The 24570-nt window shown below is 42.2% G+C and overlaps 1 protein-coding gene across 2 annotated transcripts in view; it reads left to right on the forward strand.

Annotated features, from left to right (window-relative positions):
- The window catches only part of KMO (kynurenine 3-monooxygenase), a 185667-nt gene that overhangs the window by 133368 nt on the left and 27729 nt on the right, over positions 1 to 24570 (forward strand). For both annotated transcript variants that reach the window (XM_063443370.1, XM_063443371.1), the window contains 3 exons: positions 7877 to 7959; positions 8161 to 8262; positions 10094 to 10153. In XM_063443370.1, coding sequence (XP_063299440.1) covers positions 7877 to 7959; positions 8161 to 8262; positions 10094 to 10153 — 245 coding nt within the window. The remainder of the gene's footprint in view (positions 1 to 7876; positions 7960 to 8160; positions 8263 to 10093; positions 10154 to 24570) is intronic.

The raw sequence follows: 24570 nt of genomic DNA on the forward strand, positions 1-24570 counted from the left end.
GGATGTTCTCCGCCATCGGCCCCGACTTGACTCAGTACTGCCCCCAATCCAAACATAGAAGCGTCTGTGTGAACAAGAAAACGTTTAGTTGGATTGGGAGCTGCCAAGACAGGGGCATTTATCAGTGCATTTTTCAATTGTTGGAATGCCTGCTCACACTCACACTAATCTACTACCGTTAAAATATACAGTTTTCCTGACGGGCTAGCTTTATTGAGGGGGCCTATCAGATCCACCGCTATTCGGCTAAAAGGTTCCTCTATTATGGGTAAGGGGTGAAGTTTAGCCTTCCTGCGATCCCCCCTTTTTCCCACTCTCTGGCAGGTATCGCAAGTCGTGCAATATCTGCGTACTTCCTGGCTAATCCCTGGCCAGAAGAAACTCTGGGTGAGTCTGTACCTGGTGCGACTAACCCCTAGATGTCCGGATAGCGGAATATCATGCGCTATCCTGAGTAATTCAGCCCGGTACCGCTGTGGTACCACTAATTGTCTCCTCGCTATCGGGTCTAACCCCGTAATCTGTTTGCTTGTTTCCCTGTACAAAAGTTGTTTATCCTAGATAAACCTCTCTCCCTCCGCCCCGGGGGAACCCGTGCCAACCTTGTCCCTATACACCTGAAGCGTGGGGTCTGTTGCGACTTCAGCTACAAATTCATTAGGTGGAGCCCAGGGGACACATTCTAGAGGGGCGGTAGGATTGCTTACCTGGACCTCCGGCAGTGTGTTGTGGTCCTGGGTGCGGGCCTGTTGTCGGGTGACTACAGGGTTGACCTCCCCTGTGGTGGGCGACTGGGGCTCAAAAGCAGAAGTGAGCCTCCCCAGATCGATCCCCAATAAAACCTCCGCCGGTAAATGCGGCATCAATCCCACCTCCACTTCCCCTGCCCCCGCTCCCCAATGTAAATGTACCCTTGCTGTAGGTAGCCGGTACACTGCTCCCCCAGCTACCCGGACGGCAACAGTTTTGTTCAGTTTTGCCTGATCTGAAATCAGGTGGCTCTGTACCAAAGTGATGGTGGCTCCCGAATCTCGTAATCCCCGGACTACTGTACCATTCAGATATACCGTCTGTCGATGGTGCCGTAGATTATCCACATTGGCCTGGACAGGATCTGCCTCGTGCAGTACCTCCCATTGTTCCACAGTAGTAATGGGGACTGCGGAACCATACGGGGTGGTAACTAGGTCCTGGTAGTGGTGGGCTGCGGCCGCCCTGGGTGGAGGTGGGCCTGGACGAATCCAGGTGGAACGGTCCCGTAGCTGTGGGCATTCCCTTTTATAATGTCCCCACTTCTGGCAGTGATGACAGGGGCCAGCGGTGGGTTGTCGGAACCGGGGCTGTGCAGCGGGTGGTGGTGGTGGTGGTAGTGGTCTCGGTGGAGCTGGGGTGTAGGTGGTTCCCCCGAATGTTTTAAAGGTTGCTTTTGGAGCTGCAGGTTTTTGTGACCTGCGTGCATCCAGGTAGTCATCCGCTTTCCTAGCAGCCTCGGTGAGGGAAGTAGGGTTTCTGTCCCTTACCCATTCCTGGACCTCACTGGTTACTCCCTCATAGAACTGCTCCATCAGCAACATCTGTATTACATCCTCCATAGAACGTGCCTTGCTAGCTTGCACCCACCCGAGTGCTGCCCCCTGTAATCGGCATGCCCACTCTGCGTGCGAGTCCTTCTCTGCTTTCTTTAGATCCCGGAACCTCCGCCGGTATGCCTCGGGTGTTATAGCATACCTGGCGAGTATAATTTCTTTCACTTTACTGTAATTCCTTATTTCGTCATTAGGTACAGTCCGATATGCCTCTGCTGCCCTCCCGGTTAACCTTCCGGCCAAAATAGGTACCCAGTCCTCTGCGTTAATTTTATGCAGTGCACACAGTCTCTCAAAGTCTTGCAGGAAAGCGTCTATATCTTCCTCTGCCTCCACATATGTTTTAAAAGCCTGGTACGGTATTTTAGGCTTACCTTCCTGTGGCACATTAATTGCAGAGCTTTGTTCTGGTGCCTGTGTCCTTAGGATGAATTCTTGTACCTCGGCCATTGTCCTGGTAACAATTTCTGCTGGGGGGTTTTCCCCATAAAGGGATAGCCTGAACTGAACCTGCCTCTGGAATTCCGATCCTTGTGGTGTTCCTCCCGGCTCCCTCTGTGCCGGAACTGAATCGCCCTCCATTCTGTACTCTGCCATGAGTTCTGTAACAAGTACTGCTTTCTTCTTATTGCTGGCTTGTATACCCCTTGCCTCTAGGAGGTCCTTTAGCGTGGAGCGTTTTAGCGCAGAAAAATCAATCTCCATCCGTACTCCATTTACGCTTGTTCCTCTGTGAGTTTGGATCCCAGCGCTGCCAACCAATGTAGCGGAGAGCCGATCTTGCACAGCTATTCTCCACTAGAGATCCCAGTGAGGCTCAGGAACAAGGTGATGTTAAGTCCACAGGCAAGGTTTCCAGCAGGTAGAGTAATACAGCAATATCCCCATCGCAATCCCAATAACTGGACGACACACAGTTTCAGGAGTAGAACTCACTAGCTTTATTTCACAGTTCCTTATAAAGCCCTCTCCCATGCAAGGGAGGAGGTTCTATCACTTAAGACATTATCCAATCTACAAGCAGTAACCTCCCACAGATCTCCTCCCCTCCTCTAGCATCATAATCCCCTTATCGTGTACACAGTTTTCCCCGAGTTTTGGATGTACCCTAAATACTTGGGGTACATCCACAAATCCAACATCCCCAGATAGCTCTATTCTGGGGGACCAACATACTTTAAAATTAGCCCATTCGGATAAAGCGTTCGGGAGTTATGGGACTTTGAAGTTTGGACCGACCGCAGAGGTAAAGTATCCGAAAACAGTTCCATGTATTCTGGCCCTGCGGTCGGTCACAAACAGGCGAATGCAAAGGGGTGAAATATTACTGTTAAGTGGCCTGACGGGGATTCGGATGAATCCCCTAGTTTGTGGGGTTCTTTCTACCGAACGGCGGGCCCCACGAAGTATTAGGAGTCTGGAGGTCTAAGCGGTGTTTGCCTAGTCAAGTGTCCGATTTTGGTTCCAGACACTCGACGGCAAAACACCGCTGTTCGGCAGTCCAAGATGGCCGCCGCCACGTGTTCGCATCCCGAATGGCGGCCACCCAGAGAACAAAGACCACACTGCTTGAATAGGTAATTACCCGTTTGCAACATTGTTGCAAACGGTAATTGAAGGCACACTTTACACAGGGTGGTCTGGTTGTTCGGTAGTTTCATTCCCTTGTTTTATTTGAATGATTCTACCGAACAACTAGAGGAATACAGTTCTTTACATACATTCAACTGTCAATATAACCGGATACCATGATTTCTATACATGTTCACACACGTTAAACCAGCAATATGACTAAATACACTTATTCTCATACATGTTGTGGGACAGCCCGGTACCAATCCGCTACAGTATGGCAATGGTGCTTGCCTGGGCACCTGCCTTTCTCCATGTCACTGGTGGGCACTGGGTTTTCCTCAGTGGTATACCTCCAGAAGGGCACAGGCCCAGCAGGCCAAACGAATGGACACAGAATATTTGGCCAATCAAATAAGCATAGACATATCAGGCCAATCAATGGGGCACAGACATAGCAGGCCAATCAATGGGGCACAGACATAGCAGGCCGTTTTAATGGGCACAGGCCGTTCTTATGGGCATGGGCATAGCAGGCCAATCTTATGGGCACAGACATAGCAGGCCAATCTTATGGGCACAGACATAGCAGGCCAATCTTATGGGCACAGACATAGCAGGCCAATCTTATGGGCACAGACATAGCAGGCCAATCTTATGGGCACAGACATAGCAGGCCAATCTTATGGGCACAGACATAGTAGGCCAATCTTATGGGCACAGACATAGCAGGCCAATCTTATGGGCACAGACACAGCAGGCCATTCTTATGGGCACAGGCACAGCAGGCCATTCTTATGGGCACAGACATAGCAGGCCATTCTTATGGGCACAGACACAGCAGGCCATTATTATGGGCACAGACATAGCAGGCCATTCTTATGGGCACAGACACAGCAGGCCGTTTAGTAGGCACAGACACAGCAGGCCGTTTAGTAGAATGGACACAGAATATTTGGCCAATCAAATAAGCATAGACATATCAGGCCAATCAATGGGGCACAGACATAGCAGGCCAATCAATGGGGCACAGACATAGCAGGCCGTTTTAATGGGCACAGGCCGTTCTTATGGGCATGGGCATAGCAGGCCAATCTTATGGGCACAGACATAGCAGGCCAATCTTATGGGCACAGACATAGCAGGCCAATCTTATGGGCACAGACATAGCAGGCCAATCTTATGGGCACAGACATAGCAGGCCAATCTTATGGGCACAGACATAGCAGGCCAATCTTATGGGCACAGACATAGCAGGCCAATCTTATGGGCACAGACATAGCAGGCAAATCTTATGGGCACAGACATAGCAGGCCAATCTTATGGGCACAGACACAGCAGGCCAATCTTATGGGCACAGACACAGCAGGCCATTCTTATGGGCACAGACACAGCAGGCCATTCTTATGGGCACAGACATAGCAGGCCATTCTTATGGGCACAGACACAGCAGGCCGTTTAGTAGGCACAGACACAGCAGGCCGTTTAGTAGACACATCAGGCCGTTTTAGTGGGCACAGACACAGCAGGCCGTTTAAGTGGGCACAGACATAGCAGGCCATTTAAGTGGGCACAGACATAGCAGGCCATTTCAGTGGGCACAGACATAGCAGGCCATTTCAGTGGGCACAGACATAGCAGGCCATTTCAGTGGGCACAGACATAGCAGGCCATTTCAGTGGGCACCGACATAGCAGGCCATTTCAGTGGGCACAGACATAGCAGGCCAATCAATGGGGCACGGACACAGCCGCCCACTCGCAGGAGTTGTGGTCTGCCAGCAGCAGGGGAAAAATCTGCGTGGGTAGAGCCCCATTTATATATATATATATATATATATATATAGACAAAATACCAAAGCCAGGCACTCCTCCGTACTTCTAGTTTTCAAAGTATTATGGGCCCAGGTGCAATCCCGCGTTATATATATAGATAGGTAGTGAAGGGAGCACACTAGGTCTTGAAAATCGTGCAAAAGTATTTATTGCATTCAAAAAGAATACAACGCTGTGGTACAACAAATCAACGTTTCGACCCTGCTGGGTCTTTATCAAGATCACAGTGCAAATTGAAAATTACTGACAATTTATACATAAACATGTGTTAAGCTTACCATTAGGATGATCGGACAGCCTGTGGACTGAAAACCCGGAAGTGGAAACCACCACGTGATAGCGTGCGTGTGACGTATTGCGTATTGCGTGGATAGCGTAGTTACTAGGTAACTACGTCAAAGGAGTGAAAATGTATTGCATGTTACGTAGATAGCGTAGTCGCTAAGTAACTACGTCCGAGAAGTAAAAACAAATGCCCGAAAAGGGCAAACTGAGAACACAGAGGCTACATCAGCCTACCAGCTTGTATACATAAAGCCCTTAAGCTCCTATCCTAAAAGTCCACATGTGTGCATCTATGTGTGTAATAAAGCTGAGTGCCGTGAATAAGTGACAGGAAATCAAAGTGCAAAACTTACAGTGCGCGGACAGTGTACATATACTCACACATGAAGTTAGGGACAGGGCTAGACCATATATCAAAGATAAGTTAATAAGTCATGTTATAGTATCTACCAGTGCAAGGTATATGAGCATTCTACTATATACCCCTCAAGAGGTGTATGAATTGGTCTTAGTTACTGTACCAAACTGTAGGCATTGAGCTGGAAGCATGATATCTAGATAGACATTAGTCTTACCATATACATAGAAATATATATAGTTCTATCCCCCTATAGATCTATTCTTTGACGATCTAAACCTGCCCTCTAGGACGTAGTTACTTAGCGACTACGCTATCTACGTAACATGCAATACATTTTCACTCCTTTGACGTAGTTACCTAGTAACTACGCTATCCACGCAATACGCAATACGTCACACGCACGCTATCACGTGGTGGTTTCCACTTCCGGGTTTTCAGTCCACAGGCTGTCCGATCATCCTAATGGTAAGCTTAACACATGTTTATGTATAAATTGTCAGTAATTTTCAATTTGCACTGTGATCTTGATAAAGACCCAGCAGGGTCGAAACGTTGATTTGTTGTACCACAGCGTTGTATTCTTTTTGAATGCAATAAATACTTTTGCACGATTTTCAAGACCTAGTGTGCTCCCTTCACTACCTATCTATCTATATATATATATATATATATATATATATATATAATCTTGGGGGTAATTGTGTGTACAACCTCCTGAAATACTAAACCTTCATGGTAGAGTGAAAATGTGCTAAGAGCACGGATATAGTAATCCTGGCCGTCCCCCAATTGCCCTGCAGGCACTGGTCATTGTGGTATCCATGCTGTAGAAAATCCAATGTAACACAGACTAAATAGTACCCAAACCGCATCCCAACCTAGATTCTTCACTATTATGCTCTAGAATGGTTGCTATGGTTACCGGTTTGGGAAAAATTCGAAGCGGGGCCAAGGAAAATACATATAACCGCCTGATATGGTCACATGAAAAAACTGTCTCAACCTGTTGACAGTATGAGATAATGTAACAATGGTGGCATACGTTACTGCTTGCTTTAAAAATAAAGGAAAGCGAGCACTCCATAAGAAAAAGGAAAAATTTTGCTTTAAACTTATGACAGCAAAGTATGAGGGTATAGCATCGATATTAGTTACCAACATGTAATGTTAGTGCCTAAAGTAAGCTTACTTACCGAATGTATGGTAATAAAATTAGAACAATGTAGTAACATGAAGTCAGGCAGTTAGGAGCCTGACTTCCAACGAAGCAAGACTCCTGTAAGCAGATCTCCATAGAGGTATGTACAGCCGGTGGAGGAGCCGCGATCAGGGCGCCCCCTCCTCCACCCGGTCGGACGCACGCGGTCTGGAGCCGGAGCCGGCCGCCACGTGTGGAAGGAGATCCGGCCGTCGGGTACTCGTGCTTGATCACGAGTACCCCAGGGACCGGCAGGAAAAGCACGGGACCGCCGGAGGGGAGTCCGCGGTCCTGGGGCTCGGGGGTTCGGAGGCAGCAAGCTGATTGTCAGCCTCCAGCAAACACCCGAGCGGCACATAACCCGCCCGACATAGAAGGGCATATAAAGCAGAAGACCGTATCTGGGTAATAGGGGAGGAAGTTAGGCAAAATAGAGAGAGTGTCAGAGGATGAAAGGCTCTATAGAAAGACATGCAGGGAAATTCTAATGGTAGCAGATGTAGCTACTCTGACAGATGGGCAGAGGGGGGGAAGAAAAATAAGGGAATAGTAAGGGCAGAAAAGTCCCAAAGACCCCTAAACCAAATGCATAAGCACAGAAACAATCAAGGCATAAACTACAGAAAAAAGTAAATTCCCCCACAGATAAAATATAAATACTGAACATAAATACTGAATACTGAACATAAATAAATGAATCAATCCCAAAGCCCCCAACTAATATTAGCAGGAGGCAGTGGTACTCTGACCTGTACTGATGCGGAGCAGCAAAGAAAGAGGAAATGATGCATGGGGAGGGGAGTTTTATAGTACCTAACTTTTTTCTGATTGGTTGTTTTCTGTGCTGCTGTGGAGTTCTAGTAAAGAGAGACTTAAGCAAATACGAAGCCTCCTGTCATGTTATAAAATTATAAATTAAATGATTAATGACAACAGACAATAAACAATACAGCAAATCATTGGGATGTATATGCACATATTTTCATAATCAAATAAGATTTTTTTTAATTATAATTTCTCATCTCAATATTATTTTCAGAGATTTGTCTTCCAGAATTTTCTAGACTAAGAGTGCCAGATGCTCATGCCATTTCAGATTTGGCTATGTACAATTACAAAGAGGTAGGCATGAACATAGTGTTTCATATAATACATCTAGTATTCTGCCCATTTTGGGGAAAAGCATTTTTTTTTTTAATTAAATGTTTGTTTGGTAAATTAAACAGAATATATTTATTTAACTCATTGTTAAACATATTTTTCAACTCCCACTGTCACAAAACTAACATTAATTTTTTCATGTTTTTAATTACTTCTAAATAGATGCGAGCTCATGTTAATTCAAAGTGGTTTATATTCCGAAAACGTGTGGATAATATTCTTAATGCAATAATGCCCTCAACATTTATTCCACTGTATTCAATGGTAAGTGAATTAAAAGTGTGAATTATTTGCATTTATATTTTTGTGTTGTATCTGCTTTTTATCCAAAAGAATTTAAGAAACTCAACTTGAGGAGATTTCCAGTTGTGCCATAAAAAAATCTATATATATATATATATATATATATATGAAGAAATACCTTATTCACTACAAAGTGTCCATTGAATTTCTCCTTGAAACAAATTCATATTAATAATTTCAACCTTGAATATCCTGACCTGCCAAAAGGTATCCAGACCTTATAACATTTTGAGAAAATAACATCAATACACCAATAATTTCACATATATATTATTTTTCCTGTTAATTGTCCTTTTCTCTATGGCTTTCACTAAAGTTTGAAAGTGAATTTAAAAATTTAAGGTCTAAATAGCTGAACTGAAAATGTAGCTGTCCTGCGGATTTTTTTCAATCTGGAATTCTGGCATACCATTTTAAATTCACTAAGAAATACCAGCAATTCACAATGTATTCAATAACTCTGTCAGTGTTATTCAATAAAGTATGAATTGTCAGGAATTCAAAGTTAATTTTAAATTTAAAGCCAAAATAGCCAAAACTTGAGGAATCCCTGGACTACATGAAATTCACTTTTATTTCCTGACAATTCCCACTTTAGTGAATAACCCTGTGTATGTTATTTAATAAAGTGAGAATTGCGTGGAATTCAAAATGGAAAAAAAAAAATATTTCAAATTTAAGGCTAAAGTAGTTAAATTGAAAGCATAACTAATTTAGTTTTTTTTTTTTCCAGTTTGGCTACTTTGGCCTTAAATTTGAAATTCACTTTGAAAGACCAAAGGTAGAGTAGCTTAAGAATGTCTCCATAGATGGTATTGTTTTCTATTTATACATTCTACATTGTTTTGAATAATTAATGTTATATGCATTTTAGGGCAAAGGTTAGTATTATTTTTTTTTCTTTTGTGCATGTTCCCTAAACTTTATTTAAATACCCAATGACTAAATTGAAAATATGATAGATGAACTGGAAAAATACTTCAAGAAAGCTATGTTTCCTGTTTGGCTACTTTGGCCTATAATTTCACATTCACTTTAAATTTCCAACAATTTACAGCTTATGGAATACCCGTCTTAAAGGACCACTGTAGGCACCCAGACCACTTCAGCTCAATGAAGTGGTCTGGGTGCCAGGTCCATCTAGTTTTAACCCTGCAGCTGAAAACATAACAGTTTCAGAGAAACTGCTATGTTTCACTGAGGGTTAATTCGGCCTCTATTGGCTGTCTCACTGACATAGAGGCGCTTCCACGATTTTCACTGTGAAAATCACAGTGAGAAGATACTGGACGTCCATAAGAAAGCATTGAGTAATGCTTTCATTTGGGCTGTTTGAATGAGCGTGCGACTCTTGCCGCGCATGCGCATTCGGATCTGACGTTGGCAGGGGGTGAGCCTGGCGCTGGAGAAAGGTAAGTGGCTGAAGGGGTTTTAACCCATTCAGCCCAGCGGGAGGGGGGCCCTGAGGGTGGAGGGGTACCTAATGACCCTATAGTGCCAGGAAAGCAAGTTTGTTTTCCTGGCACTATAGTGCTCCTTTAAACTAGGACATGTCCCACTGCTGCTCCAAGACTGGTTGTAGGCAGTCACCCAGACTGTTATGTTTCATTTTCTAACAATTTTGTTATGTTCACTTGCTCATATCTCATGCTTATGGTTTGTTTATATAGAGGCTATTTCTCAGTAAAAAAAAAACGAACAATGTGCAAGTCTTCCATATCTGTGTGTGATCGGGCCACTGTTTCATTGTGAATTTGAGATCAACGTAGTATACTGGTATTTTGCTTTACAGGTAACATTCAGCAGAATAAGATATCATGAGGTTATACAGCGCTGGAAGTGGCAAAATAAGGTTGGATTGCATTAAATACTTTTTTTTATTTATTTATTACTTTTCCATTTTTAAATTTGAGTTTCATTAAACAAAATAACAAATATGTCAAATGTAATTTTTTTTATTTAATAATAAAATGTACCAGTGTTTAGACATGTCTGCTTTTAATAAAAGGATGAAGGACTATTGAAAATTGTTTCATACTTACTGTAATTTTCTATTCCGGATCTTTATACATAACACAATTTACTCATGGGTTAGAACTCCCCTCACAGCAGAAAGGACAAAAGGAAATAGAAATAGATCCACTTCCTTCTCATCAGGCAGTCTTTGTAACTAACTTCACAACTCACATAGATGGGTGGGAATGTAATGGTGTCATGTATAATGATCAGGAAAAGAAAATTATAGTAAGTAAAACAATTTTCCACATTCCTAATAAAACATGACAGCAGAGTTCAAACACAGCTAAAACAAGTAATCAATAGGATATTGTCATAAACTCTGTTCAGATAACTTATTTTACCCCAGAGGTTGCTAGTTCAGCACCTCATCTCCTTTAAATATCACAAATATCCTGGAGAATTATAGTGCTAAGTAGGAATTAAGGTCATGATAACCAAACCTATAAAAGGAACCATACACTAATATAGACTAATACAGTATAAACTCTTGTAAATTAGAGAAATAGGGCACCTGTCTTGTCTTGTTATGGAGAAAAATTAAATAGATTTGATGAGAACTTCCTTAATACAAAGACAAGGTCCAGAAATTATAGACTTTAATTTTTAAAAAAAATAGAAGTTAATGTCCTTCTAATATAATATATAATAATATAAATTAAATATCCAATGGATGTCACTTTCAAATCAGGACCTTGTTAAACGCATAACTAACCAGAGATCAGACTGCAACAAGCCCTGAAATTCTAAAAACTGCTGAAGAAAACCGTCATACCTGCTATCAAACAGGCATAATTAAACCCTTAAGGACGGAGCCAATTGCCAAGTTGTGATCAAAACAAAACGTAAACGAAACCTGGAATTTTCGCAATATGTTTCATAGTTACATAGTAACATAGCTGAAAAGACAAAAGGTGTGTACTATAACGTTAATCCAAAATAGAAAATGTGCTATCACCAAGAGTGTACCTCACTCACTCAACAATACACAATACTGAAGCAGAAAATAGCAGATATGGCTATACAAGCAATATAAGCTAAAGGGGAGGGATAGCACATCAATAAAGAATACAACCTTAAAACAGGACGGGATCTTTGAACAGATCTAAAACATAAATATAATAATATGGTGAAGTATGAATGGACAAGAAGTAAAGTATCCAGGAGGTAGAGAACTTACAAAAGGTATAGCCGTTCTGCGCTTATCTCCCTTTAAGGGTGTCTGTAGCGAATCAATGTGTGGAATAAACGATAAATTTTCTCCAAATGTAAGATCCTCAAAATGGGCAGAAAAGAAAAATATACATAGAGTAGTACTGTATAAAATCATCAAAAAATTATTTCACTGATTGCACTTACATTCAGGTAACAATCAGCAAGCATATCTCCACTGACAAGTGGACCAAGGTGGAAAGATGGATCAATGATGCAGATGGTATATCAGCTGATCGTACCATATAAAGTGCTGAAGAAAATAGCAAATAAATACAAATACAATAATAAAATCAAATGAAGTAGTATAAATACTCAGTCCAACGCGTTTCGTCTGTAGAGACTTCTTCAGGGATGTGAGTACTGTTCCAAAACGTTCCTTTTTTATATCTATGGATCCAGGTGATTTCTATTGAATTTCTCAAAAAAGCCGCGAAATCGGGCACTTCCGGGTTTCTCCATGCGTTCTTCCTCATTGGGCAATCTTAGGCGGACGTCGTGCGTCCTTTCGGGCTTGCGTGTACTTCCGTGTTCCACCAGTGGAACGCATATCGTCGTATTCATTCTTGCGTTCCAGCCGTGGAACGCATATAGCAAAGAAACTAAAAGGTCAGGACGGCAGTGGGTGGAAAAAAACACCCACTGACAACCCGAGCTTATAGATGGAATACATAGAGAAGCATAATACATCGATATACATGTAATGGTATATATGCTGATATTAAAGGACTCAAATCATAGTAAATCAATATATATGCAGATCTAAAAGAGACCCAAAGGTCTGTATAGGAAATATATGGCCAATTGATCATCCAATAGGAATAGATAGAATAAAAAATATATAGAATTAAAAATTATATGAAAAAATATAATATAATAAAAAATAATTTAAAGACAATCTTAAATAACATATCTTAAAAAACATAAATGAAGTTAAGCCAATAGGGTATCATGTAGATCTGCCCATATGTACATATAAATCATAAAAACAACAAAACAGACCGCAAATTGAAAAACTCGAAGTACAACAAAATACAAATAATATTTATATACAAATAATATTTGAATTAACAGGCATAGCCTTCTTAGATGTTCTATAAAAGAGAGAATTTTTTTTTAAATTAGTGTGGAGTCAATGTGAATACACTATACATGTTACTCCAAATTCCAATGAACCCACTCAGTGAAAAAGAGGAGAGAAGGAAAGACACCCAAAGGGGACATTATAACAATCCTGTAAGATCGATGTCTTGATTCAGCCCATTCTTTAGTGTTTTTAAATTGTATATCCACTGCGCCTCTTTTTTTGGCTAACTCATGCATTTTATTACCTCCTGTGAAGAAATGACTATATTGTTCGGTATTTTTTTGCATAGTTCTTGCTTTTTCTGTGTATTTTCATTCGGCAGATGGGACTGCCGAACAAAGACCACCCCTGGCTCACTTAACTTCAAAGCCGGCATCACTTTCACCCTCTATGTGTGCGGTCAGCGTTCGTACTGCCGAACGCCACGTGGCAGAGAAAACCGCGGCCATCTTTTTTTCGTCAAACAAAGGCAGCGGGACTTGGTCGTCGAGTGTCTGGAACTAAAATCGGACACTCGACTTCCCGAACACCGGTCTCAATCATACGAACGCTGGAACTAGTGATACCGATTAGCTAGAAGAGCGCTATTCGGTACAAATATACACACGAATGAGGGGAACAATCGCTGCTAGGAGCTAGGGGAATTCATTCGGTACTTTTATTCGTTTTTTCCCTTTTTCTAAAGTGACCGGCAAAACCCCACGAATCTCTGGAACTATTTTGGGCAGCCCACCCACAGTGAACCGGTCACAAAGGACTTCCATAGTTTTTGCGAACCCCTGAACCGATCTGGGTGAAATTTGGATATGTTGGTCACCCAGATCGGGGCTATCAGGGGACATAAGATTTGTGGGGATACCCCAGGTATAAAGGGGTGTTCCAGAAATGGGGAAAAACAGTGAATTTTCAGCCTGGAGATAATTAGGTTGTTACTATATCAGACCTGATTATCTCCAGGACTAGGGGAGGGAACTGCCTGTTTGTATTGGGTGTGTTTTATATTTTTACTGTTCAGGATTGGATAAATGTTACTCCTCCCTGTGGGATGTCCCCTTGTATGGGGACCTGCATAAAAAGCCATGTATGTGAATAAACGTTAGTTCTACTTGTATCCTGAACCTGGACTCTGACTGTTATTTGGAATTCGTATGCTGTAACAAGGGAATTATCTTATGCAGCTGTTATATTTCGTATGGATTTCGTTTCCTGTAACTACCGAATAGAACTCTCACTACCTTAGGCTCTGACCTTTCGGGAGGAAACTACCGAACGCGGTTTGGCTAAACTTGGTTTCCTTACACCTCCTCTCCAATGTTTTTCGATAGAGTCTATACCAATGGCAATCAAAGTGGACCAGTTAAAGAGTGTGCAAGTATTACAGTGTCTCGGAACACTATGTTCTACTTTATTAGTTCTAATATTATTAAAGTGTTCTCGGAGTCTGATATGTATTGGCCTGATAGTTCTGCCTATGTATTGCGCTCCACATCCACATTGCAGTAGATATATTACATATGTGGATGTGCAGTGGATAAACTAATTAATGGCATATGTCCTTTTGGTATAAGTGCCTGTGAAAGTTGTAGTTTTTTTCTTTTGATGGGTACATGTGGAGCAAGTTCTCTACCTCCTGGATACTTTACTTCTTGTCCATTCATACTTCACCATATTATTATATTTATGTTTTAGATCTGTTCAAAGATCCCGTCCTGTTTTAAGGTTGTATTCTTTATTGATGTGCTATCCCTCCCCTTTAGCTTATATTGCTTGTATAGCCATATCTGCTATTTTCTGCTTCAGTATAGCTGAAAAGAGACTTGCGTCCAACAAGTTCAGCCTTCCTCACATTTGTTTTTTGCTGTTGATCCAAAAGAAGGCAAAAAAAAAACCAGTTTGAAGCACAATTTTGCAACAAGCTAGGAAAAAAAATTACTTCTTGACCCCAGAATGGCAGTCAGATTTATCCTTGGATAAAGCAGTTATTACCCTACATTGAATGATTATATACTTGAATATTCTGCAAGTATGCATCCAGTAGCTGTTTGAACATCTGTATGGACTCTGATAAAACCACCTCTACAGGCAGAGAATTCCACATCCTGATTGTTCTTACGGTAAAAAAAACCTTTCCTTTGCCTTAGACGAAATCTTCTTTCTTCCAGTCTAAACGCATGGCCTCATGTCCTATGTAAAGTCCGGTTTGTGAATAGATTTCCACACAATGGTTTGTATTGGCCCCAAGTATATTTGTATAATGTTATCATATCCCCTCTCAGGCGATGTTTTTCTAAACTAAATAGAGGCAAAATGATATTCTCATCCCGAGGATGAATGCCCTTTTTCATGCATGACAATACCTTACTGGCCTTGGCCACTGCTGATTGACATTGCACATTGTTGCATAGTTTGTTGTCTATAACAATTCCCAAGTCCTTTTCGTGTGTTGTTATCCCTAATTCGCTTCCATTAAGGGTATACGTTGCTTGTGTATTATTTACGCCGAAGTGCATAACTTTGCATTTTTCAACATTAAATTTCATCTGCCATTTGAGTGCCCAGTCCCCCATTCTATCTAAATCCCTCTCCAGCAAATTAATATCTTGCTCACAGTGTATTATTTTACAAAGTTTTGTGTCATCTGCAAACACTGAAACATGATTTCAATGCGGTCTTCAAGATCATTTATAAACATGTTAAATAGAAGGGGTCCCAGAATATGTGGTTCAACCATAATTGAAGATTATATTAGCTTTAGTGTACTAATAATCGTAATTTTAGTAATGACAGGAGGCGAATATTTGCAATTCTTTCTTTACTGAAAACTCCAGCAGCATAGAAACAGTAACAACCAATCAGAGAAAATATATGGTGCCCATAAAAGGCCATGTCTATGACATCACTTCCTCTTTCTTTGAAGCGAAACAATAAATAACAACAAGAGACATAATCATATTACGTCAACAGTTCAACAACATATTAGAATATCCAACTCCAGTAGTTCCGCGATGCAGAGGTATGGAAGGTGAATCTTTGTCTCGGTGAGAAGACGTTCACGCTGCAAGAAAAAGAAAAAGGTGAAAGGTCTCTGGCGTGATAACTTGTCCGCATACAATAAGCATTAAGCATCTGATATACCAACGAACATTAGAGTGTGAAACATATCAATATATATTCATACAATGATATTTAAAAATCTATAAACACAACATAATTCAAGGTTCATGTCTAATATTCAACCTATACAAGACCCCAAGATACAGGTCTAATTAGCAAACATACAAACCATAACGTACTTACCTTCCTGAACATAAAGGGCATATTCTGTTCAGAACGAGAAACTTGGGAGGGATCCTACAGGGTGGGAAATATTCGCCTCCTGTCATTACTAAAATTAAGATTATTGGTACACTAAAGCTAATATAATCTTCAATTTTACCACATGACAGGAGACTTCATATTTGCATTTTTAAAGCTTTGAATTGACCAATGTGAAGGAAGCATGAGATGTTGCCGAAATAGAACGTTCTAAACGTACTTTCTCGTGCTCAGACTGCGCAGCGTATAATGCCGGCTAGGGGAGCGTCGGCCCGAAAAGGCTTGTGAGGCCGCCGCTCCCCTGACCGAGTGGGCTCCGAAACAAGGTTCGACGCCCGCGAAAGACAGTAGCCACCGGTAGTCACCGGTCCATGAGGGTTCACGTAAGAAGTCAGGAGGTGACCCATCGAATGAGTTCGAAGGGGGATATTGATATCGGCATACCCATTAGCGTTCTGACCACGCATAGTGTGGTGTCTGACACAAAGTATGGGTAGGACACTGAAGACGAATCGGACTTAATTCGTCTCGCCATGGTAAAGGTAACCCCGTCTGGTGTGAGAGAGAAACCATCCATATCGCAAGCCCTAACGTCCGCCACACATCTAAATGAGTCGAGGCATAATAAGAGGGCTAGTTTGGCTGAAAGTTGTTTCAGTGACAAACAAGGATTGTCCAGCCATTCCCTAAGGGATCTCAGCACCACATCCACCTGCCAGAGGCGTGAGTACTTGGGTGCCAGGGGTCTCGATAATCCGGCACCCCGTAGTAGTCGACAAACCAGTGTATATTGATCTACTGGCCTGCCCTGTACCGGAACGTGCGCCGCCGATATGGTGGGTCAGATCACGTTGAGGGATCGATATGACCGACCCACGAGACCAGGTGTGACAGATAGTAAGGATCAGCGTGACAGGTGCGATAAAGGGGTCGGAATCCCTTTCCACCCACCAATCACTCCAGGCCGACCAGGCAGAAATATAGCATTTCGTGGTGCCGGGAGCCTACGAGTCCCATAGAAGGACTTAGTTGATGCAGTAGGTCGTGGACTGACCAGGAGCCCCTGAAACTGTCCAGGCCACTAGTGCCAGTTGTCCTTCCCTGACAAGGGAGTGAGCTTCCCCTCGCGGTCCCGTCGGAAGTAGAGGAAAGTTAGGGAGTAGTAGAGGGTCTTCGCGAGACCTCGCCAGGCGATCTTGGAACCGCGGTTGATCTGCCCGAGGGGTGTCATGAGCAGGAGCGATATCTTGTGCGTATGTGTGTATCGAAGCACCCTTGCTATTGTGGAGAACGGCTGGGTCACGTTTGTATGGTACATCCACCGCTTCGCATCCGGAGGAAGAGTCAAGGATCGTTTGCCAATTCAAGTTTGTATGTGAAGTAATCACCATCGAAATTCCATCCTCATTTCTGCTGACAGTGAGATCCAGTGGTCGTAAGAGTGACCGGTGCGTACGTATCTCGCCAACAGCTGTGCATGGCCCTGTAGTGTAGTGGGCCAGGGAATATCGCTTGTATGGAGGAGGAGAGGAGGAAAGGAATCCTGCAATCCGGCGAGTATCCTGAGAGGAATCGTATCCAACCTTAGAGTGTGTCTGACGCGATCTTTGCCCTAGACTGACGCGGAACGTAGTTCTCCAAGCCGACGTCGAAACCGAGGAACTGGCCCAACTCAGATGGAGAAGCGATCTTTGTTTGTGTACTACCAAAAACCCATGGAGTCCAGAAAGTGAACTACAAATTTGTCTGCAATCGTAGCCTGGATTCGTAAAGGGTCAGCAAGTCTTCCAGGTATACGAGGCCTCGTACGCCCACATTTGCGGATGTGTGCCCTCCCTGGTTTCAGTAGCTTTGTGAGCACCACGGAGTCGTAAACTGCCATGTTTGTCCTCACCCTTGGAATCGGAGGAAACTTCGGCAGTCCAGGGCAACGGGTACCGACAAGCGTGCGTCCTTGAGGTCCAAATGTGTAAACCAGTCGTTATCGCTTAGGAGGTCTTGTAGAAGATGAATTTCCTCCATCTTGAAGTGTTTGTATACCACGTAGGAGTTCCATTGATGTAGCCTCCTGGCTTCTGCTTGACCAGGAAAACATTAGCTGAGGAAGCCTTCCCCTCCGGTGCATATTGAATTGCGCCCTTTTTGAAAAGGGTGCGGAATTCTTTGTCCACGAGGCGTTCCAGTTCCGCCAGCATGCGTAATAGAGGCGAAGGGGCGACCTGAATGGCCGTGATAAAAAACTCTATGACATAGCCTTGTACTGTCTGGAGAACCCCGGTGACTTTGGTAATCGTCTCCCAATTCGTAAAACAGAGACAGGCTGTCGGTCGTAAAATTGGAAACAGTTAGCTATGTAGGTTGACTCACTAGTAGAAAAGCGAGTAAGAAAAATATGAGGACTGTGTATACGATCTGGAACCTGTCGCCCAGAAGCGGCTGGTGGCTCGGTTCCGCTACCGACCAGTCCTCCCAAAAACATCTTGCCCCGTAGGGGAGACTTACGTGCTCCTTGAGTTCTGCAACGAACACTACATCAAATAGTAGGCCTTGTGCTTTTGTGCCGAATTCTTGTCGTTCCCAAGTCCAATAGCCAGGAACGGTCCGTCTTCGGTCACTCTGGTTTAGTGCCGCTACTGCTATCTCTGCCTCGGCCGCTGTCACAGAGTCAGGTTTCCCTAACGTACTTCGAGGAAGTGTCCTCCATCAAGCGGTGTGGGGCAGGGCCCACAACAGAACCTTCTCCACTGAGGCCGCTACAGCGGTGTTTGTCATTGCCTAGAAATCTTGGGAAGGTTGAGAGTGTCCACCATGACTCATTCCCGTCCTGTTTGGAGACAGTGGTAGTCAGTGGGAGTAGTGTTTGAGGATTAGCACGTAGGGGTGCTAGACTCCTGGTAGAACTGGGGATCACCCGGGTAAAATGGTTTGAATTGCCTGTTAGTTTGTCTGAGAGTATGAATACCTGTGCCAAGTGTAGAGGGGTCACCTCTATTAGTTTAATCTGGCTACTGAGAGCCGCGGTGCAGGCGCGACTGACTGGTAGTGGTGTTTGGTCAGGTTAGCCGGGTCCACCACAAATGTACGCCAGAGCTGTATGCACGGTTTTAAATTATACAGGCTTATTATAGAGGCGCGTGGGGCCTGTCTCCATAAGGTCTGTAACCGCAGGATCCACGTCTGTTCGGTTGGGTTCATCCCAGGTGGTGTGCCATGGTAACCCAGAGGATACCCACATTATAATTATTGGTACCTTGCAAGTATTGCATGCATATCTGGGGGTCACCCCAGGTGGTGTGCCATGCAAAAATAACCCAGAGGACACCCACGTTCAATATGTACACTAGGCACAGTAAATATACATAGATGTATCCCTGTGAAGGGTACTATGCAATACACTCAGTTTCCTTAGTGGTCCTGCCGTCAAACCGTATCCAGCATGGTACTGTTGCTTTAAAGTAAAACTGACAGGCAGTGAGAAGGCTGTATATGCATGTAATCAGTGAAATCAGGGCTGTATGTGTTTATCTCATCAAAATACAGGCCCTTGTGCATATCATCGGGGTTCACCCCGGGTGGTGTGCCATGGCATTCAGAGGACACCCTCATCAATTGAAATGGGCCGTCAGCGCCCTTGCATGCATATCTGGGGGGTCACCCCAGTTGGTGTGCCATGAAAAAAATACCCAGAGGACACCCACATAAATTTTGCACCCTTGGGTACAGTAATGTAATATAACCCTGTGCAGGGTAATCAGTATAATATTCCCTTTGAAGGGTATAGCAGTATTTGATCCCCCAAGGGGAAATAACGTTGCACCTGTCCCTGCAGGGGCCAGACAGGCAGTATGTCAGTTAAGATATGTATATCATATATAGTACAGCCTTCATACTAAAAAATCTCATTGTGCATGGATTGACTATCTTGTCCAGTAAAATAACCTTGTTGGTTATGGGAACAGGTGATATATCCGATGTCCTGAGACTGAGAAGAGGGGGGGGTTCCTGAGGGAGGGTCCCCAACTCCGTTGCGGCGATCGGGTGATTCCCGAACCGCCGAGTGTAAGGAGAGGCGGCTGTCGCGGGTCTCGCGGGAGTGAGAGCTACCCACTTGCGGCTGCGAGCGGGAAGGGAAAAAAGGGCGGCAAACAGAAAATTCTAACCCCGGCTACCCTCCACCCGTCCCCACCCAGCCCCCTGTGTCAGTAAGGGCAGGTCCGCGCGGCGAACGCGGCACGGACAGCTGTGGCGCCCGCGGACCGTCAGCCCTAAAAAAGCAAAGTAACAGAGGCACAAAAAAAACAAACAGGGCGACTGAGTAAGTGAAAACAGGAGGGGGACAGGTATAGGTAGATAGGGAGTGAATAAGGAAAACAGTGATAATACAATAATAAGAATAAGAAAAACACAGTAATATTACAATAACAAGACAATATACGTATATAAACCAGAGAGGTAAAATTACTCTGACCTGTTGATGGCTGGAGCAGCAAAGAAAGAGGAAGTGATGTCATAGACAGGGCCTTTTATGGGCACCATATCTTTTCTCTGATTGGTTGTTACTGTTTCTATGCTGCTGGAGTTTTCAGTAAAGAAAGATATGCAAATATGAAGCCTCCTGTCATGTGGTAAAATTCAGCTCTTTCATATTAAGTGCACCGACACCCACATCATTTTGTTCAGGAGAAACAGGGCTTTCATTTGATATCAAATATTTGTATATGAAAAATAATGTAATATGAATAAAATCTAGAAAAGTATGAGGAATTAAGAAATGTTGTTATTTTTCAAGTTCTGTGTGGCATTTTAACTGTAAATGTCATAATACTGTTGGATTTTACTTACAACAGTACACCATACAACAGTACCCGAAATGTACAGATTTTATGGGTTTTTGGAAACTTACAGGGGTCAAATGTAGGGCTTTCACCTTTTCCATGTTTGCACATTGAAATTTGCCAGATTGGTTTGTATGGCATTCCAGGAATGAAAATTAATCCCATCATGGCATACCATCTGTAAAAGTAATCACCAAGATACAAAAAAGGTTTCAGGCCCAATTGGTGTTGCCACCCCTTGGGTCCTCTACCTTTAAGAGTGCAGCGCTGTGTTTGGTGAAGGATTACAGTAAGTTACCTGTGGTTCAAAGACAGGTACCCTTTGCGTTCTCCAATATAGTGAATATACAAAAGAAAACAAAAATATATACAAATGATTGTGCAGTATATTAAACACTGTGGTTGGAAATTGAGTGAGTTCACAATTATGTCTACACTCACATTTTTTAGAGCCTTTTCAAGTGAATTAGGCTCTAAACTTGTGCACGTCTGTGTCTTTAAAGGTAGATCACACGACCCCTCTCTCCAAGTTGGATGGTGTATTCTCCTCTCCACTCGGTATATGAAAGACAGAGAATTAACGAGCTAAGTGTAGCATCCTTTGTAGTTTTTGTGAGTTTTTAAGAAATGAGATTAAAATGCTCACCTTGTTTAGAGCCTTTTGGTAACTGGCTCTAAGTATGCAGACCTAGTGTCAATTTGTGGGGTGACACTGCCCCTTCCCTGGAATCACTGGTACTGGATACAGTTGGTAGTAAAAAATAGATGAATTTATTACAATGTATAAATAATCAATATAAAATACTTTCTAGAAAATAAAAAACAGATAAGAACAAATATATTATGAGTATTAGTGGTTTCCAATAAAAATGTTAAGTCCACTTTAAAAGCTAAAACGCGTTTCGCCGGTAAAACGGCTTCCTCAGTCAGCTTGTAAAAGACTCCTTGATACTCTGTACTTTTAAATCTGTAAAATCCCGCCTAAAATGCGTCCTTCCAATCGGAATGGTCCTTCCGATCACCTGACGTGGCTAAACAGCCGTCGCGTCACTTCCGTTTTTTCGGCACTACAGGATCCAGAGTGCTTTGCGCCCAGCGTGTCACTTCCGGTTTTCGTCCGGTCGTTTATGGGGATTGTAGTCCGAAAGTGGCGATTTGCCAAGTCCATATTTGGAGCCTTTTTGGCTCAATTGCAATAATAAAACGAAAATAGAAGAAAGAAGTGTACAGTTAAATGTTCTTATGTATACTCTTTATATATAGCACAGAAAAAACGCTTATCTAGCCTTTTTTAGCATTTCCATTGAAGTTATTCCGTTTTCTATATATAATCTTATCTTAAAAACACAATAAACCCTTTTTATGTGAACCTTTTTAATTAAAAGACATACAGGTTCCTTTAAATTTGGTGGGAAAAAAAGTGACTTGTGCTTAGGATGTGCTTTTTATACATAGATCCTATTTTCTGCAAAAAAACATTTTACCAAATACACATTTAATTATTTATTTCCTAGTTAGTGTAGATTTTTCCTTAGGTGAGTGTATCTGTTGCCTCCCTTATTTAAAAGGTGGTATCACATCTATACAAAAAACATGCAAAGGAAATAAAATACATAAAATACTTTTAAAACCATTTTGTTTCTATTTTGCCTAATTTCTTAATCTCATCTTCCAACTGGCGAGGGGAAGATGAGATTAAGAAATTAGGCAAAATAGAAACAAAATGGATTTTTAACCTCAACACTTTAGCCCCTGCAGGTCTTAACGCAGATTTTGAGCTATGCCATTTTTTATGAAAAAACCATGTATACTTTTTAATCACCAACGTTCGCCTTCCACTGGTTTTAAAAGTATTTTATGTATTTTATTTCCTTTGCATGTTTTTTGTATAGATGTGATACCACCTTTTAAATAAGGGAGGCAACAGATACACTCACCTAAGGAAAAATCTACACTAACTAGGAAATAAATAATTAAATGTGTATTTGGTAAAATGTTTTTTTGCAGAAAATAGGATCTATGTATAAAAAGCACATCCTAAGCACAAGTCACTTTTTTTCCCACCAAATTTAAAGGAACCTGTATGTCTTTTAATTAAAAAGGTTCACATAAAAAGGGTTTATTGTGTTTTTAAGATAAGATTATATATAGAAAACGGAATAACTTCAATGGAAATGCTAAAAAAGGCTAGATAAGCGTTTTTTCTGTGCTATATATAAAGAGTATACATAAGAACATTTAACTGTACACTTCTTTCTTCTATTTTCGTTTTATTATTGCAATTGAGCCAAAAAGGCTCCAAATATGGACTTGGCAAATCGCCACTTTCGGACTACAATCCCCATAAACGACCGGACGAAAACCGGAAGTGACACGCTGGGCGCAAAGCACTCTGGATCCTGTAGTGCCGAAAAACCGGAAGTGACGCGACGGCTGTTTAGCCACGTCAGGTGATCGGAAGGACCATTCCGATTGGAAGGACGCATTTTAGGCGGGATTTTACAGATTTAAAAGTACAGAGTATCAAGGAGTCTTTTACAAGCTGACTGAGGAAGCCGTTTTACCGGCGAAACGCGTTTTAGCTTTTAAAGTGGACTTAACATTTTTATTGGAAACCACTAATACTCATAATATATTTGTTCTTATCTGTTTTTTATTTTCTAGAAAGTATTTTATATTGATTATTTATACATTGTAATAAATTCATCTATTTTTTACTACCAACTGTATCCAGTACCAGTGATTCCAGGGAAGGGGCAGTGTCACCCCACAAATTGACACTAGGTCTGCATACTTAGAGCCAGTTACCAAAAGGCTCTAAACAAGGTGAGCATTTTAATCTCATTTCTTAAAAACTCACAAAAACTACAAAGGATGCTACACTTAGCTCGTTAATTCTCTGTCTTTCATATACCGAGTGGAGAGGAGAATACACCATCCAACTTGGAGAGAGGGGTCGTGTGATCTACCTTTAAAGACACAGACGTGCACAAGTTTAGAGCCTAATTCACTTGAAAAGGCTCTAAAAAATGTGAGTGTAGACATAATTGTGAACTCACTCAATTTCCAACCACAGTGTTTAATATACTGCACAATCATTTGTATATATTTTTGTTTTCTTTTGTATATTCACTATATTGGAGAACGCAAAGGGTACCTGTCTTTGAACCACAGGTAACTTACTGTAATCCTTCACCAAACACAGCGCTGCACTCTTAAAGGTAGAGGACCCAAGGGGTGGCAACACCAATTGGGCCTGAAACCTTTTTTGTATCTTGGTGATTATCTTTGTATGGTGGGCTTTTGAGGAGTACCCACAGAGTGTTTTTCAGCAGCTAAAACCTACTGTTTATACCTACTACTTAGCGCCACATATTCCACACCTATTGCGTAAAAATCCATCTGTAAAAGTAGACAACCCACAGTATTGAAAATGGGGTATGTCCACTTTTATTTTTTAGTAGTCACTTAGTCACAAACCCTGGCCAAAATTTTTCACAAATAAACTGCTATTTCACCGATGATATTAACAGTATAATACATTTTACTGCTCTAAAACACTCATATTCGTGTAGAATATTGTCTCACCAGTACAACAGTACCCCTCAAGTACAGGTTTTATGGTGATTTGGAAAGTTACAGGGTCAAACAAAAGATTAGCAAATTTCTGTTTTTGTAAATTGCAGCCCAGAAATTAAAATTAACCCCACCATGACATACCATTTGAAAAAGTAGACAACCCAGGGTATTCAAAATGAGGTATGTCTAGTCTTTTGTAGTAGCCACTTAGTCACAAATGCCGAA

The sequence above is a fragment of the Pelobates fuscus genome, chromosome 2 (assembly GCF_036172605.1).
Source record: "Pelobates fuscus isolate aPelFus1 chromosome 2, aPelFus1.pri, whole genome shotgun sequence".
Classification (NCBI taxonomy): domain Eukaryota; kingdom Metazoa; phylum Chordata; class Amphibia; order Anura; family Pelobatidae; genus Pelobates; species Pelobates fuscus.